The sequence below is a fragment of the Lagopus leucura genome, unplaced genomic scaffold (genome assembly GCF_019238085.1).
Source record: "Lagopus leucura isolate 7727_CA_CO unplaced genomic scaffold, USGS_WTPT01 Super-Scaffold_100024, whole genome shotgun sequence".
Lineage (NCBI taxonomy): Eukaryota > Metazoa > Chordata > Aves > Galliformes > Phasianidae > Lagopus > Lagopus leucura.
The window spans coordinates 7,363,720-7,381,301 of record NW_024962276.1 but is presented as its reverse complement, the minus strand read 5'-3'; the positions used below and the strand labels follow the sequence as shown (position 1 = coordinate 7,381,301).

General features: G+C 37.9%; 1 protein-coding gene across 6 annotated transcripts in view; it reads right to left on the bottom strand.

The window, feature by feature from the left end:
- The window catches only part of BRIP1 (BRCA1 interacting helicase 1), a 104,028-nt gene that overhangs the window by 79,978 nt on the left and 6,468 nt on the right, over nucleotides 1-17,582 (bottom strand). For all 6 annotated transcript variants that reach the window (XR_006180626.1, XR_006180628.1, XR_006180627.1 and 3 more), the window contains exons 7-14: nucleotides 16,331-16,624; nucleotides 15,502-15,723; nucleotides 14,985-15,184; nucleotides 11,881-12,013; nucleotides 11,240-11,391; nucleotides 10,411-10,582; nucleotides 10,179-10,316; nucleotides 9,626-9,787 (exon numbers count right to left, since the gene is read on the bottom strand). Coding sequence is in view for 2 of the 6 variants with exons in the window: in XM_042880043.1 (XP_042735977.1) it covers nucleotides 9,626-9,787; nucleotides 10,179-10,316; nucleotides 10,411-10,582; nucleotides 11,240-11,391; nucleotides 11,881-12,013; nucleotides 14,985-15,184; nucleotides 15,502-15,723; nucleotides 16,331-16,624 (1,473 nt within the window). In the remaining 4 variants the exon portion in view is untranslated. The remainder of the gene's footprint in view (nucleotides 1-9,625; nucleotides 9,788-10,178; nucleotides 10,317-10,410; nucleotides 10,583-11,239; nucleotides 11,392-11,880; nucleotides 12,014-14,984; nucleotides 15,185-15,501; nucleotides 15,724-16,330; nucleotides 16,625-17,582) is intronic.

Below are 17,582 nucleotides of genomic sequence, written 5' to 3'. Positions count from 1 at the left end.
GATAATTTCTCAGCAACAACCATGCAACGTATGCACAGAACTCAGCTCTGAATCGGTGATTATGGAAAAAAAATTAAGGAATGATTTTAAACAGGGAACCACATCAGCTCTGATTGTCAGAGACATCTGAAACCTCTCCTTTGGGAGTGGACCACATCCTGACAGATCCGTGCAATCCCAGCTCTAAGTGAAAGAACGGAGCAAATGTTAGAACACAAAGATGCAGAGTGACAGAACTTTCTGTAGTCACAGCAATAAAGAATTACTTTCAGAGGCTATGCAATGACTTTAACAAAAGTTTTAATCAATATACCACAGCTAAGTAGATAATATTTTGATAACAAATGAGAGATAAGATAGGGTTCCTTTTGATAACAAATGAGAGATAAGATAGGGTTCCTTAGGCAGAAGAACAGAGGTTTCTCACCAATGTTTTTCCCCAGTTGGAAACTAGATCTTGGTTTTCTAAGATACGATTTCGTAAGCAGTTGCAGGTTGCAATGGTACAGAACAACATTAATGGCAATGTAACCTGTGCAAGGTGCAGCCTCTTAAAAAAAATGTTTTTTATGTATTTTGTTCTTTATTAATAAATACTTCTCTCCAGCCCACTTTCTCAAGGAAAAAATAATTCTGAGTGTAATTGTTGTTTATTGTTTGGACTTCATCATCCACAAACAGGGTGCAGTCACTCCTCGACTGCCTAAAATCATTTCCAATTACTGCTTAGCAAGTAGGAAAAAATATGGTAGGAAAAAGCCTTATTAAAATAGAAATGAAAGTACATGTTAACTAGATAGAACAGTTCAGCTTGCAGCACTTTGACAAGTCAGAGCTCAAAAGTGAGAAACAGTAATAGATTTTTAGTTTATTTTCCTGATGCTGTATGCTAAGGGTATTTAAACTAACAGTGCAATAAAATATTAAACTGCACTGCTCTCGGGGTGTGAAATTCACAAGGAAAGCACTCATCTACCAACACAGCATATAATTTTTTAATGCATTATTCCCAATAATCTGCCGCAGGCTGTCACTGCAGATCCTATTCTCTATCAGATGCAATCAGTAAGTCTATCTGCACTGCGTAAAAAGCAAGTGCCAGAGGGCACTTCTTCATTTCAAGTCTCTTGCAGTACTGATTTCCACAGCCCAGAAATTACCTCCCAAGCTTGCATTCATATTCTGCCTCCATCTACTTGATATTTATCGTGGTACTACTCTGGGGAGGAGATACTACAGTGATGCTCAATGAAGAACTGAGGGCATCTCATCCTCACTTCTCACAGAAAGCAGCAGTTGTTTGGACAGCTTTGTAACCAAAATGGCTCCTGTTGCCATTTTCCAACAGGATTACATGAAAACTTTGTTAGCCAGTTCAATTTCCCTGCTCCTCAGGCAAAATTATTTGGCTTACAGATTGAAAATGCTATGAAGTTTCAGAGTCAGAAAATAATGAGTCACTCAGATTCTGGAAACCAAGAGGAACTGGAGACCCATTTATCCTACAGCTCAAACTTCACTGCTCCTTTAATCTAGTCCTGGAATTCTCACTTCTTCATGTAAGCGAAGTCAAAACATCTCATTTCTTTCATATCACTTCACCCAAATTCCCACTCACCCAGAATATCCACCTGAGTAACTCTCCACTTAAGACACAGGCTGAGATTACAGCGCTACAGTTTCTAACAACTTGATTACAGACCATACTTCATCAAATTATCACACCTTCCAAAGCAGCACCTTCACAGATACTCATATTAAGGTCAACCTTTGAAAAAGGCATGTTAAAAAAAAGCACAGGACATTGTTCCATCTCCAAGGCTGAGCTCTAGCTGTAAAAGGGGCGACCACGCTCACAGCCATGGGTACACTACATGAGCTCTTCCCTTGAGTCATCTCTGACACTTTTCTGACCTCTTGATGAGCCAACTCAGTTCACAAGGCCAGAAGAAAACTAACCAGAAAAGAGGAAAAAAAATAAAAAGAAAGAAATCCCTTTCCATTGCTTACACGAAATTTAGAGCAGCAGGAAAACAATCGCAAGGAGAAAGAAGGTCCTTGGTCAGCAGTAAGCTGTTGGATCATCTCATGCATGGATTACTTCTAATTCCCCAGAAATCAGGAAAATTACTGCCATAACCACAGCATTCTTAGGAGCCGGTCAAACTACTTAGGAAAGAAATCTTTTGCAGCTATTCAGATTGTCAGCTGTAAGCCTGAGAAAGTATAAAAATTATCTTTGACACGTCTTTTCTTAGCCTGCTTTGCAAGTACTGCAAGTGGATGGTCAAAAGCTATCAGTAACCAAGCAGTGGATTCAAAAAACTCAGAAAGTTAAAAAATTCTAACTGAAAACACTGTAATAAATCTTTACAATAAAACAAGCATCAGCTTTGAAAGCTTAGGAGTTATTTTACAGCGCTTCAATTATTCATTTTGAGTGTAATTCAGCACGACTCTGGTTTTCTTATTTTAGGGCAATATTTCTGCTGTAGCCTCCAGGATTATCTAAGAAATGATCCTGCCAAGGTGTGATCCACCTGTGCTCCGTCCCCAGGTTTAGTTTGGCAAAGCAACTTGACTGAACTGACGACATGAAGCAGGGAGGCCTGCACCAGAACTTGAGGGCAAAGATTATACACCTGTTTACAGAAGAATCTTTACTTATCTTCTCGTATAAACTTCAATATTCCTTCTGCTGCAGTTCTTTCCTATGTGAGGCAACACCACCTCAGCAGTCTTCAGTGAAGAGTTCTGCAATGCAATGGCTGAACACTTCCATCACATGCAGGGCCTTTCACATACCTCTGTGCTCAAGTCAGTGCGATAAACTGAAACCGTAGACTTCAGAAATTGCATTAAGATTTAAGGAGCCATTGTAGCTCTCAGAAGACACCTCAGATAATGCACACCAAGCCTGAAAATTGGCCTTTTGGATGAATGCAAGGGCTCCAATATCAAGACAGTTTATATTACAGACATTTAAAGTTCTAAGTGACGAAAAACTGGAGAAGAAAAATGAAAGATATTGTATATGATTAATGGGAGCAAGAAAACCATAAAACATGAGGAAGTTGAGATAAAAATCAGAAAGAAAACTACTAGTACAGAGTGAGAGTAAAAAGCAATGAAAAAACCAGTGGTCAACAAGAAAAGAAAACTTCATCTGCATTTATTAAGTACCAATGTTGAAATGCACTGTTCAAGTCATTAAAATTCAGCTTTTTTAGACCACTTATTTTCTGCCCCATCACATGAAAATCGGTCTGCTAAGATTTTCATCAGAGGAAGGCAACAGACACAGCTTTAGAATCTGGCGTAAGTCTTTCTTCTCAAATTAAACCCACACCAAAAGGGTCACTTTGGTGTCACAAGACCAACCTCAGCAGTCTGCAGTCCCTGAAACAAACCTTAGTGACTTCCAAGGGGCACCACACAGAGCCACGGCAGCCAGGACACAGACTGGTTCTCACTTGTTTAGTTTCTCTTCCATCATTTTACTCTACCTCAGCTGTTAGGTATGGGCACATAATTTGAGTCAGCAAGGATGACAGAACTCTATTCCCTAAAGCCTTTTCTTGGTTTTAGGGTTTGTTACATACTGTAATAGCAGCATTGCAGCTGTTGGACTCAAACAAATACGGCTTCTGAAGTAAGAGAATGCCTTTCCCTTGAGAGTAGCAAGCAAATGGTCTGCAGAAAGTGAGTATCATTATTAATTTACAATTATTTCATAACTTGTCTCTGATATGCCAGCCCGCTTAAAGGCCTCCTTTCTTTTCATCCCAATGAATGTGATGCTAGATATTAAGTATGGTTATGACATATGAAACTATAGACACATTGAAATCAGCAGGCTTGATAATGTCCAGAGATCCCTTCCAACACCTACAATTCTGTGATATGAGAAACAACATTTTACAGACTCATTTTTAAGCTGTAGAACTCTGAATTACATGTTATAATATTAAAATGATGCAGAAAGTTAACGTTTATGCAATTTAAAACTACATATTTGTGTCATAAAACATGCTGGGTGCAAACAGATTCCCACTTCCTGCAAAGATCTACACATGGCAGCACATCTCTTCCTCAGAGCACTCCTACAGCTACCAAACAAGGACACCAAGGAGAATGTTAGTCCTGGTAGATTATTCATCCCTGCAAACTATACCTAAATGCAGCCAACAGAAAAATGTGAGCAACCTTGTGGAGCCCAGCCAGTGGCATCAGGTAATTCCTCTGCAATCAGTGCAACTGCACCTCAGAGCCCCATCTGGGTGCAAATCACAATTTTCCTCTTTAATTCCAGGTTCACCTTTTAACTGCACAAACCTAACGGTCTCCAATTTTTCCTCCACATACACTGCAAGCAAAAAGGCATCGTGGAATGTTTATCTCTTATCTGGATATTGTCATTTTACTGTCTCAAACTTCTTAAAACAAGCTTTTCGCTGGGGAGGAAATCAGTCAGCATCAGACCTAGTGGGGAAACCCTGCACTTGCTCAATGTCTATGGCTCTTACACAGTTCCAGATGTTCAGAACATTAATAATGCACTAACTCAAAACCTCTTTTTGAAACTTTAGAACGTGCAAATTGCATTAAAACCTCTTTGCCCTCATTAATGGTATTGTTACAACCCCAGTACTCTGGAAAATGTTTTTTGGCATTTGTTTAACTTTGTGATATTGCCATTTACTCATTTTAACAGCCAGTGCTCAAATCTTAATGCTTTTAATAGGCCTGGCCAAACAGACTACCATCTTTTGTGAATGTATTGAAGTAATTCATTAAATAAATAGAAGTTGTCAGAAAGCAGCATTTTTTCTTATTGATGATAGCAAAAATGGGTTTCATATAATTTGTTTACAAAACTGCATTTCAGGAAAGTTTTAGAAATGAGCAGATTCTGCTCTTTTTTCACTGTTAGGCCCAATTCATTTTCTGCCACTATGACAAAACTCTGAAGATTATTTTTTTTCCTACCAACCTCAAACAAATCTCAGTAAAGAAAAAAAAAAAAAAAAAACCAACAGAAAACCAAGTCTTGAACTAAGAAGAGACAGACATTCAGAATTAATGCTGAAACTGGATCCTCCTCCAGCCTGTCATATATGGAGGTGGCACATTTACGTCCAGGCCAGGAGACAGAATATCCCAGGATTTGGGCTCATATCCAATGCAGACACACTGCTGTGCAATGGCAGGAAAGTCAATAGCCAGAGGTTAAACCGAGGTCCAAACTACCTACCTAAAGGGAATCCAAAGAGCCTGCCTGCTGAAAACAGCCCGAGTTGGACCAATTGCTGTGCTCTGCTCAGAGAGTTAAGTGATGTTGATGAGGTGGTGCTTACCTGAAGTCAAGTAGCACTGCCAAGACCAGTACACCAAAAGAATGGGAAAAAACACTTGTCTGTAACAGCACCTCTACTTTGGCTGATACCTTCAATGTGAAGAGTCTAAGTGACAAACGTAGGTGCTCCAGTTCAAGCAGGTTAGCTGGCTGCCTGCTCTGTCTGTCCTTACTGAAGACAAGGTGACCAGTCAAGACACTCAAGAAAATGGAGTAAGATCGATAGAACTTCCATCAGGATCCATGGAAACTCCAAAATGAAATTCAGCATTTATTTCTGCCAGTGAAAAAGTGACTCTCATAGTTTAAAACTCAACAAGGGTGGAATTCTTTCACATAGCAGCATAGCTGCAAACCCCAGTCCACTGCCACCTGCATTTTAAAACACACTGCAACACAAATGGTATAAGAAAAATCTCTGCTACAGACATTTGAATATAAATAAATCATAGAGAGTACAGCAAGTAGTATTTAAACTGTAGATTTAGGCCATTTGGCCACTTCTTAGAGGTTCTCCAAAGAAAGAATAAAGTTAATATTTCTATATTCTTAGGCTTGTACTCCTGGAATTCCCTTATTTTCCCAGCTATCCCCCCCACAAATCTACTTGAGGCAGCATAACAGAAATACACAGCAACACTATGCAAATATCAATTAAAATTGGTATCTGACTTCAAAAGTTAAAGTTTTGTAAAGGAAAGGAGATACAGAAGAAATATGATCAATCTGAATCAGTGGTGGGCACTACCTACTTCTTAAAGGTGCAGAGAGAAAGTAGGAAAAAAAAAAATCTGATTCTCAAGCAAATATCTTAAGAACCAAATCATCCAAAGCCTTTTGGCCACCTATTTTAAAAGTTTTACTTCTAAGTTATGAGTCAATAATTAGCAGATACAAATTAACAAACATCTAAAAAAAAAAAAAAAAAAAAAAACAACCAGAAAAAAAACATTAACATTATTGTCCAGAGCTTATTTTGTAAAAGAGCTACTAAAGAAAGGTCAGTTAATTCATCATGATGGATTATCACTAAAATTTATAAGCATTAGCATTTTTCTCCTTGCTGGATACCTTGACTTTGATATGACACATATTGAATGAATCATCTAAGATGCAGGCACCAGGCAAGATATATCTTAATGCAGACAGGTCGGCGACATGAACCTTAATGGTCCTTATCTTAATCTTGTTTAAAAGCATCTTAGATTTCTGAGTAATCTTTTCACCTTCTGATATTCTCTTTTATAGAGTGTTTTTCCTGGAGTTGCTACTGATTTTCACATAAATGCATTTTTGTTGCACGGTATCAACAGTGTGTTTTTTAGTAGCCCTGAAAAGCATCTTGGTTTGCAGTTTAATAAGTTCAGTTTATATTAAAAAGAAAAAGTCAACATGCTGGAACTTTGTTAATTACTGAAAAATAATGTTACTGGAGACTACTCTGTATATTAAATACATCATCACAGCTCTTTATAACAGAAGACTACAAAATGTGCACTGTTTTCTGCTTGTGCATGCATTTTTGTCCGTTGTATTATTGATCTCAGGTATTTGCTGTACATATACAATCAAATGCTTAATTAAAGGCAAGTTTCTCTGCTACCGTTTTTGGAGTTTTTGACTTAAATGCTAGCTCCTATAGCACCATACCCTGGTGACATTCCTACTGTTCCATAAGAAGCATCTTGTTCTCTCACGATTAGGTTCAAGTTGCGACATTTAGACATGTGTTTGCCTTCCATTTATTTGCACACTGAAGCTTTCAAGTACCTGGCATCTGCACTTGTTGAATAGACTTCTATTCAGCACTCGAATAGTCTGAAACAAATCACTACATCTCTGCTCAAGTTTCACAGGCTCTGACATGAATACATGGCTCATCACTTTCACCTGGAATTGGTGCATTACTATTTACAATGCTACCTGAAATCCCAGGCAAAATACAGAGAAATAAACTTATAAAAGCCCCTTAAACTTCAAGAGCTGAAAGAAGATTAAATGCTTCGATTTGTTCTACTTTTGCCATAAATTTATTCTATTTCTGATGTTGAATAATGACATTGCCCTGTCTCAGAGGACAAGCAATGACAGAACAGCACCTGGCTCCTGGCTCCCTGCTCCCAGCACAGTCCATCACGACACACCGTGCCACACAGACCGGCTTCTCTACCTCTGCTTCCTGTGGGCAGTGGTACACCTCCATTCCCTCTGTTCCCAATGATAAAGGCTAGAAAGCACACCATTCTCACAACAGAACAGAAAACGCACTCGTATTTTATTAAAGCCTAAGATGCAATTTCTGCCTCTTTTTTTCTTGTCCTTTTATTTTTAAAGGAGTAGAAACTGAAATTTTGGAAGTAACCTAATTTTTGAAGATATCAGACCAACTCATAATCATTAATTTAGTGAGGAACATGACCAGGTACATTAATCCTATCTCTACAGCCTTGAAAAATTTCTTGAAAAGGTGCAATCTCCCCATGAAAATCTCTGAGAAGCAGTTTTGAAATGCAAATCTGCAGGTAAACCATATTCTGTATGACGATGAAAGAAAAATATCTTCTTTTCCCTGTACTAATATACTTATGCTTACATTATTCTGTATTTTCAACAAATTAATCTCTTAGTTTTAAAGGCAACCCAATCCGGAATAAAAGCAGCAGCAGAATGAAAAAGGGCATCCATAGAAAAATATTGGCAATGTGATTTTAAAATATCATCCTTCAATTGTCTGCAATTTATATTTATCAATACTTTTGCTGGGTTCATGGAAGTATTCCCACAAAGAAAAAACACTCAACGTGTTTAGCTGGGTGACCTTTAGCAAAGCATAAGGGCAGTGAGAGGGGGAAGGGTACCAGAGCTGTCCAGCAATCTCTTTCCCTCTTTACTAAATGTCATTACAAAGTCTTTCCATACCTTCAATTCAGATTACTATTCTCATAAAAACTTCCCAAAGCATTTGCCAGGTCTGCATGCAACAAGATCAACTGTCACATGCTGCTTTAACATTAAACGCTAATTAGAACAGGGATGATGGTGGAAACTGAAATATGCCCACAAACTCCTTACGAAAATGAACCGAGTACAAAATTTGTCCTCAGATTGTTGCCTTTGTGTATCAGCAGAGTTCTGCGAGCTAAGCTGAACAAATTTATAGTCAGTAATCCACTTTTTTCACTGACTGCACATTACCTGGTCTAATGTGGTCACCTAACGGCTGCAGCCAGTAACTGCACTGATGACTGGAATCCTTTAAAGACGCTCAGAAATAAAAACGAAGAAAAATCCTTGCTTTGCTAACCCTTGTTGGTTTTATCATTTGTCATTCAGTTAAATGATCAAATTAACATGATAGCTTGGAAAAAAAAATAATAGACAAGTCTTCCTTCACTTTAAAAAAAATATTCTCTTGCAAGGAACCCTGGAGATGAGCAAAAGGGTCTGAAACCTTTGTTTTTCCATTAGACTGCAGGGCTTTTTTTTTTATTGTATAGCAGGGGCTTTCATGGTTTTATTGTGGTTGGTTGTTGAGTTTGGATTTGTTTATTTAAACATTGCTAAGATTTTTTAGAATTTAAAATGAAAAAAAAAAAAAAAAAAAAAAAAGTCAAATTCTTGCAAATATTACCTGAAAAGTGGGCAGGAATAACAGCTTAATATTGCAGGTTAATACTCCTGTTCCCTAGAGCTGACCATAAATAACCAGAACTCATGGAGAAGAAAGCAGAACTTCTGTGAGGTACAAATTAACCATAATTAGATATCTGCTGTTAGTGAAATTTGATATCACATAGTCTGAAATTGAGAGATCTGATTCTTTTCAGCAGATGCCAGAGAGCAATTCCCATCAGACTCAGGAAAAAATATACCACAATCTTCAGCACAATGAAAGCAAACAAGAAAGAAGGAAAGCAATGAACTGGATGAACACTGCATTCAAATAGTATACAAAGAATATGCAGAGTTGTTCTTTTTACTTCATAGGTTCGAAGCACTCAAAAAACAAAGAAAATCGTACTCCTTTCATCATTACTGAGATGCAGACATTGTTGAAAACAAACACAAGCCTGCTGTTTCAAAAAAACAAATCAGCATAGCAGCCAACACGAGCCTGAAGAAGTCGCAGTGCAATATAATTATGTTACTGCAATATATTTATTCTATGTGCATCCACATGTTGATGTGTAGAACGAAAAAATTCACAGTATGTTTTTCAAGTACAGCAGCTGCTTTTTAAAGGAAAAATATGAAGAGAGATTTCCTTACCTTATAGGATGGCAAAAAACACAGAATTCCTTGGCCAACTCTTTGACACACTGAAAGGAGAAGTGCTCCCACCTCATCTTGGAACTCAAAGGTCTCTGTATGCTGGAACGTGGCGCACAGCTTCCGACCATTCGGCCCTGCTCCAATGGTGCCAACCCAAACCTTGTGTATTTCACAATTAAAAAATTAATACTAAAGTAAGTGACACAAAACGTGCTAAATTCCATTATGCTAAACAATGAAACTTTAAAGACGAATTAAAATATTGAGATCTCTCTCTAGGCAAATGACTCCTGGCACTTAAATACTTCAGAAGAGCACAGTAACTGAGATGAAACTGAATTACCAAATAGCACAGCATTACATCTTCAAACGGAGGGGGCACAATCAAAAGGTTACTTTACAATTGCATAATTCCACGCACCAGCCTGCTCTGCACATTTTTTTCACACTCGCAGAACGCATCTGTCAGTATTTTTATTTGCAAGCTACCTTTATTTCACAACGGCCAGCATTATACCTGAAAGGAGGGAACAACTCTGCAGGAGCTTACCTGTGAGTTCCGGACAACATGATTGGCCTCCAGCTGAATGGAAAACTTCACGCCAAGTTCGGAAGAAAATGAATCCATTGGAGAGAGCGTACCAGAGGTCAGAACAATTGTTCTGACATCATTTAGGTCTGAAAAAGCCTAAGTTGGAGAGAGAAATGAATTCAGAAAACAGATGCAATCAGCTACATCTATTTGCTATCATTCAAAATTAGTTCCTTCACATCCAGCTTACCACAGCAGGATTCAAGCACCAAAAATTAAGCATGTGGACTGCAGTTTTATGTCGCAAATTCTTTTTATGTTTGGTCTTTGCAAGGAAAGCACTTGTATCTGAAACATCAGGTTGGTTTTCATTTGTCCAAGCGTAAGTTTGTTGCAAAGCAACTCTGTAATCATCTGCAAACCTACGAAGAGGCACAGAAATATTAAAACTACAGTTAAGCAAATTGCAAGCATTAAGTCCATAAAAGGTAAAGACAATATGTTGCCACAAGCCTTTACAATTTAAGTATAAATAATTTTATATGCTGCAGTATCTGAAAACAGAAAAGCTGTTCGTGCAGGCTGTGAAGGCTTCTTCACTACAAGAAGGTAACTCTGCAAGAGATGTGAAGTTTCAATAGTTGTCAGTTCTCCTTTTGGATACATAATGAAGCCTCGCAGTAATTATTATTTTTAAACATAAGGTTTAAAGCAGAAAGCATTACAAGCTGCTGGAATTTAGTAGGCAGAAATTAAACAGTAACAGCTACATAGAAAAACAAAACCCATGCACATTTAACTTGGCAATGCATCAAGAAAATTCATTTCTAACCTTCAAATAAATTTCCTTCAACACTTGAATTCATTCCTGAGTGAAACCAATATAATTTGGTAGTATTTAAATTAGTTCTCAATGAACTCTTCCCACATAAGTAAATTTCCCAAAGCTTTTTGAAATGTTGGTTTCTCCTCAGAGTCCAGACACTATAACAAAAGTGTCACACAAATGAAACAGACTGATTGGCAACGCAGCTGAATTGACCACCACCACTCAGCTCAGGCTGTGTGTTTACACTGACCTGCTGTTATCTTTAAAAAGATATAGAAGAACCATGAATAACCCTTTCAGCACAATCTGAGTGGCAGAGCTCACGATAGGGATCTCAACAAGCTCCTCTTTACCAAACATTGATATTTTTTCTTCTTTTTCCAAGACAGCAGAAAGGTGTTTCTATGAGAGGCAAACAAATTCCACGTTAACGTTCTGATTTATCTTCCCAAAAGCAAAATTAGTACAGATGCAAGACAACCTGCTTTAAAAGTTCACCTACAACACCTATAAAGTCTGACTGAAGATAGAACTGGAAAGGAAAACTAACAGAGCTTTTGGCTTACACAAAAAAGAAAGGATAGGGTTGAAAATACTCTAAGTACATTTCAACAGTCAATAAAAAAATGCAGACAGATAGAACAGACAAAGCTATCGGTGACTAACTGGCTCAATTTAAGATAATTGTACATGATCAATTTTAACCTTTAAAACATGGATTTTCTGCAAGTTGCAGCAGCTCAGATGGATTACTCCTGGTTTTCATCACGTATAATTTTTAGACAGCTTTTCAAAATTGTAGTAAAGTAACAGATGTGTTAACATTTAGTTTACGGGTATTTTAAGATGTTCAACAACTCTGGTACTCATTTATACAGCTTACAACATTACCTGTAAAATGGGAAAACTAATATTGGTTATTCCCATTTCGTGAAAATGGTTGAGCATTTCTTTTCCACTCCAAACCTTACAGGAGGTTTCATACCCTGTTTCTACCAGCTGACTAGAGCTTGCCCGTAGCCAGCTATAAAAGAAAGAAATCAGAATCAATTTTAACACAAACTTTGAAATACATTCCAAGTACCAGAAAAATTGAACCTTGAATTGCACCACTCTTCCATAACCGTGATAAATACTTGACCACATTTTCCTTTCTGCCAGCTGATCTCTCTTGAAATGAGTTGCTCTTGATGCAGCTCAATGACAAGAGAGGAAAACTTCTCCCTATGCATTCATATTTTATTGTTATGTATTATTTTTACAGTAAGGAAAAGAGATTAAAATAAAATCTGTTCTTATGATATAAGGTGTCAGGCTCATTTAGGAAAGATTTCTACCGTACTTTTAAAGCCACTCGTGACTCTAACTGATAAAAGTTGGATTGTCATCCTCTCAATTACAAACCTCTCTAAAAGAAATAAATCTTCAGACATGAAATGACTCCTTTTAGTACCTACACAGATACCTGTAACTCTGCTACAACTTGAAAATTAAGCAGAATTAAAACCACAGTGACAATGCAATACATGATAAGGCTTTCTAAAACCAGGATCTAAGCAGGCACATCATCTCATTTGTGGCAGTGCTAAGATTTCCACTACCTAAATATGTCTTTCATCATCTCTGCACTGTTACAAAGGCTCTCCCCCTCTGTCTAGAAAAGCAGGCAGGCTCCTTCTTTCTCAGGAAATGCCGAAGCTGTCTGTCTCATCAACCAGCAGGAGGCATCAGAAAGACAGCTGTCATTTCTACAACAGTTCAAAATATGTATCTGTAAAATCAGTTAATCATTATCAAATAAAGCAACAAGGCTTAGTAACTGTTTCAGCTCCAGATTTCCTGTCCTGTCACTGCAAATTATCTGCTCAACAGAACAATTAGAAAACCTTCCTTTTTGCCAGGTTACACACAAAAAAATAATCTCCATAAATACTACCAGAACAATCACTCCTTTGGCCATAATTTGCTTTATCTTGTTGAGGAATGATGATCACTAATACAGGCATAAGTTCAACAGTGTACTACTCAGCCCTAATTCCTCAAATGTAACAACAAAAAGACCTGGAACTAAAATTAGGAAGATGCAGACAGAAATGAATGCGTGACAGCATGCATGAAACGAATGGTTAAAACATTTCAGGAAATGTAAAACCTCTGTTTCCCTGTTCTAAGCCTTAAATACCATCACATACTTTAAAGATGGTTTTGCTATAAATGCAAATACAAACACTTTCCTAATCTAATGCAAAAGGGCAAATTCTAGAAAAGAACAGCCATCCTATTAAATCTAACGGTAAAGCATTTACCTGAAACACCTGTTCATTATTTTAAATAAGTATTTATTTCCAGAGAAAAATCATAAGCATAAATAAAATCAGCTTCATTCTCACATATCTATGGTACTGAAGTGGAAACATCAGCATATGCAATATTTTTAGGAAAGGATTCAGCACGTGTCACAGACTGCCTTCAGCTCAAGCATGTTTACCCCTTCTCTCCCTACCAGAAAATCCTGTTGTTGACACCAAACGACCAATTGAAGGAGTGATTGATTGGTCCTCCACTGACCAAGCCATTTGCCCTTTTAAACCTGCATCTCATCAGAAGAGCTTGCTAGCAAACCTCCATTGCTGTATCTTCAAATTCCTCAGAAAGGTCATTTTGGCACCTCAGTGGCACAAAGCCCATTGCTTAAGTGCTGCCTGGAACGAGGGCCCAGGACCTTTCCAAGTGAAATCAGATTTTTCTAATTACCCATGCATTTGGCAAAGCCACTTCACTTTATGCAACAGCACATTACCAATTACTGGCCATTTACACCCAGTCCTCTGCTTTCCAACTGCTTTCCTTATTGTTGGCAGTTGCCAAGACAATCAACCTTCATTTTTCTGATAAGGTTAAAAGGCTTGGGGCAATCAAATCTCCAACCATGCTATTTCCATTTTGTACTAAAATACAGCATTTGAAATAGCTAAAGTAGGAGAACTAGCTTCTGCAGAAGAGAAAACCAGAAGCCGTTTCTCTGACACAAGCATTAACTCTCAGGACAGAGCATAGGAAAACGATGAACTACTTGCTGTAGTGCTGCACAGTGTATTCCACCAGCCACTGACACAACAAAACAGTGATTGACATGCACTGCTTCAGAGCTCAGATCACTTCAAGGCCATGGCGTTTAGCTTTCTCACGTTCCCACTCCACACAAAACACCCTTGTGCCCTCGTTTTCTCCCCTTCTTCCCAAGCTTCTGCCCCTACTCTACTGTTTTATATTCCACTTCCTCTGAAGATTTCCAGCTTCTGTTGAGGCCCCCTCTTCCAATCCTCTCTGTGCTTTCTGGATTTTACATGCTTTTTTCCTCTTACTACCTTTTCCTTTACATGAACAGCAATAAAAACAAAGCAGGGGAGAGGAGAACATTTTCTACTTTCTCAGCTTCATTCTGCCTTACTTATCAACTCTAGCTCCCAAAACTACACTCTCAGTTACTCATATTTCTCTGTTCACTGAACTCCATGACACTTGTGTTTCAACAAGGCAGGTGTGCAGAGATTCAGCACATCCTTGGTTTCAAATTCAGTACAAAAGCAAATCATTAAAATCATATTCTGCTGACATAATGTAGGGAGAAAATGATCAGGAACAGTGTGTGGACAACTTGTGCCTGAGAATGATCAGAAAAAAGAACAGGGTGAGCTTGTGCAAAGTGTTTGCTGACGGAATCCTCTGAAGACTTAACAGGTCTCTATTGCAAATCTGTACATGCTGCAGGTTTTCAGAGCTCTCCACTCAAATTTGAGCCAAGTTTTGCAGGGAAAACAAAGGGAATGAGTGATAAATTCACTTTCAAATATGAAGAATCTGCAACCAAATCAAGAAGGGACTGAGATTCCTACTATTGCAGATTATGAACATTTTAAGATAAGACAAAAGGAGTCTGAATGCCCTTATCTAAATACTAATTGACATAAAGCAATTAAAAAGGATTGTCTTACTTTGTCAAAGAGTAGCACACAGCCCGCAGGTGCTCATGATCCTTCTGTCTGATGTTGTTATTGACCATGAAATCTAGCTCTTCTCGAGCAGCATTCAGCTGACTTTCTGTAACACTGTAGCTCACTGCCTCCCGAGCACTGTCCTCAATATTATGGGCTTCATCCAAAATGACTACCTGGCCTTTCAGGTTAATTTCCATCTTAAAAAAAAAAAAAATAATAAGGTATCTGGTAAAACAGAGTAAAATGTAATAATGAGAAATAGCAACTAATAGGATTCTGTTCAAAAATGGTCTCCATGAGCCCAACAAGTGACTGATTAGCTAAGCTATATGAACAAAGGAAACATTGCTTGAAATACAGAAACATCCATTCAAAAATAAATCAATAAATAATTTAACCCAGGAGTTACTTGTAGATTATATCTGGAAACAAATAGGATTTCAATGACCACTGAACATTACAGCTTTGTTTTTTTAACTTCACTTATTGCAGTGACTCTTACAAATATACTTACACTCTCCCTTATCTGTGGATCTAGGAGGTAGTTATAAGGACAAAATACAATATCTGCCCCAACCATGAGTTCTCTGGCTGCAAAGTATGGACAGGCACGAAGTTTCTTTCCCAGGCTCACTAGATCCTCAATGTCCCAAGCCTGGTATGTGTTATGTGCAGAGTGCAGGGCATAGTGTTCAGTGAGTTTATGAACACCATGATAGTAAAGACAGGACTTGCCCTAAAAGTGAATGAGCACAGAACATTTCAGGTTACAAAAACAACAAAAAACAAGCAAGCTTAAAAGCCTCACAGTTGTTACATACATCTGACTTTATTTCCTAAAAACATTTCTACCAGTTACTATTCTTTAGTAGGGGCAATAATGAAAAGCACATCTTGAAGAGATTAACGTGGCCAGATCTGCAGTTCATTCAATAAACAAAGGGCACTCTGCATTTATGTATACAAGAAACTGAATGCTTGCAAAAATAAAGATAGCTACTTCATTCCACACGTTGTAGACAACATTTTCAAAGCCACATACAGGCCACAAAAATACAGTGCAGAGGCACCAGTCCTTGATGTGTAACTTCATAATTTAAAGGAAAATATTTTTAATAGGACTCTAGAAATTATAACTGTGCTCACAAATAGGATGAGCACTAGAGGTTATTTCTAGTGTACATTTTTCAACATAGAAAACGTTGATAGATGGTGTCTGTCGACTAAAATGTAATTTTATTTTAGTTAATAGAAGAATTTAACCAACATAGCAAGAAGAAATAAAAACAAAACTCAACTACCTTTCACTCTACGTTTATAATCATATGCCCAAAATTACTCACATGCTTTCCTTCCAGTAATTCTACACACAGTTCATTCCTGTTGCTACTACTACTGGACACCACTGGGTGAATACAGCTGTAATCCCGGCTGGAGAGAATCGTCATAGAGACACCGGAATACGCTGTCCTCTTCAACTCCCTGCTAATCTGGGCAATTTGTTTGTGCGTTCGCGTTCCAAAAAATATTTTGGGAATGAACATTTGATCTCCATTTGCTTTCTTCTTTGTGTTACCAGCATCTTTACGAGTTTCTTTTCCAGAGGAACAGGAACACTCCGTGCAAGGGATGGAAAGCTGTAACCCAAACCGAAAAAAGATTAGCAAAATCCCACTGCAAGATGAACAAGCCAAATATTTTTACGGTCTATTTAGAAACTGCCCTGTGGGACAGTTCAAGATATCCTGTTAAATCATCACACCGGCCTATCAGTGTTAAGAAATGTTAAAGAACATCACATCCTCTCATGCCTCAAAATCTTAGAATACTTTCTCCTATCACCATATTCAACTTCATCAGAACCCAATCTCAGAGAAAATTGCTGCCCCCATGGAGTGCACACACAGGTAAGACACACAAAGAACGTAAAGGAACTTCTGACATTTAAACTTGGGCAGAAGGATACTACTGTTTCAAAACAAGAAGCATCCCGAAACTTAAAGGGAGAAAACTTTGGGATGTGACACCTAAATGGAACTACTGAGAGCACTTTTCCTTAAAGCACGCAAAAGGAATCCAGACAGTTTAATGAAATCTGCAGAAAAAATACCAGACTACCTCACACAGACTCAATTAGGAACAAATTTGATGTGCTACTACGTGAAAGGCCTTCTAGTAACTATGAAAAAAGACAAAATGAATAATTCTAAGCAGAACCCATAAAATATTTGTTAAAAGCATTTTCTTTCTTCTTGAGAAGCACCGCCTTTCTAATGTCTGTCATAACACAGGATAGTGGAACAACTGTCTCCAAACTGTAACAATTAGCACAAAAAGAAGCACGGAAAACAAGAAACTCATGAGTAACAGTGCCTATGTACACCTCTCATAAAAATAATGAATTCCTCCAGTGTACCAGGATTTGTATTTGGTTTTCAGCTTGATAGTGCAAGTACCAACACATAGCTGCCAATATTCCTCCCTCCCTTTTTAATTGTAATCAGTAAGATTATCCATTATAAACAAATGCTAGCCATGCTGTGTGTTACACCACAACTGCGGATCAAGCTGCCTTTTAGCCTCCACTCCGAGGCA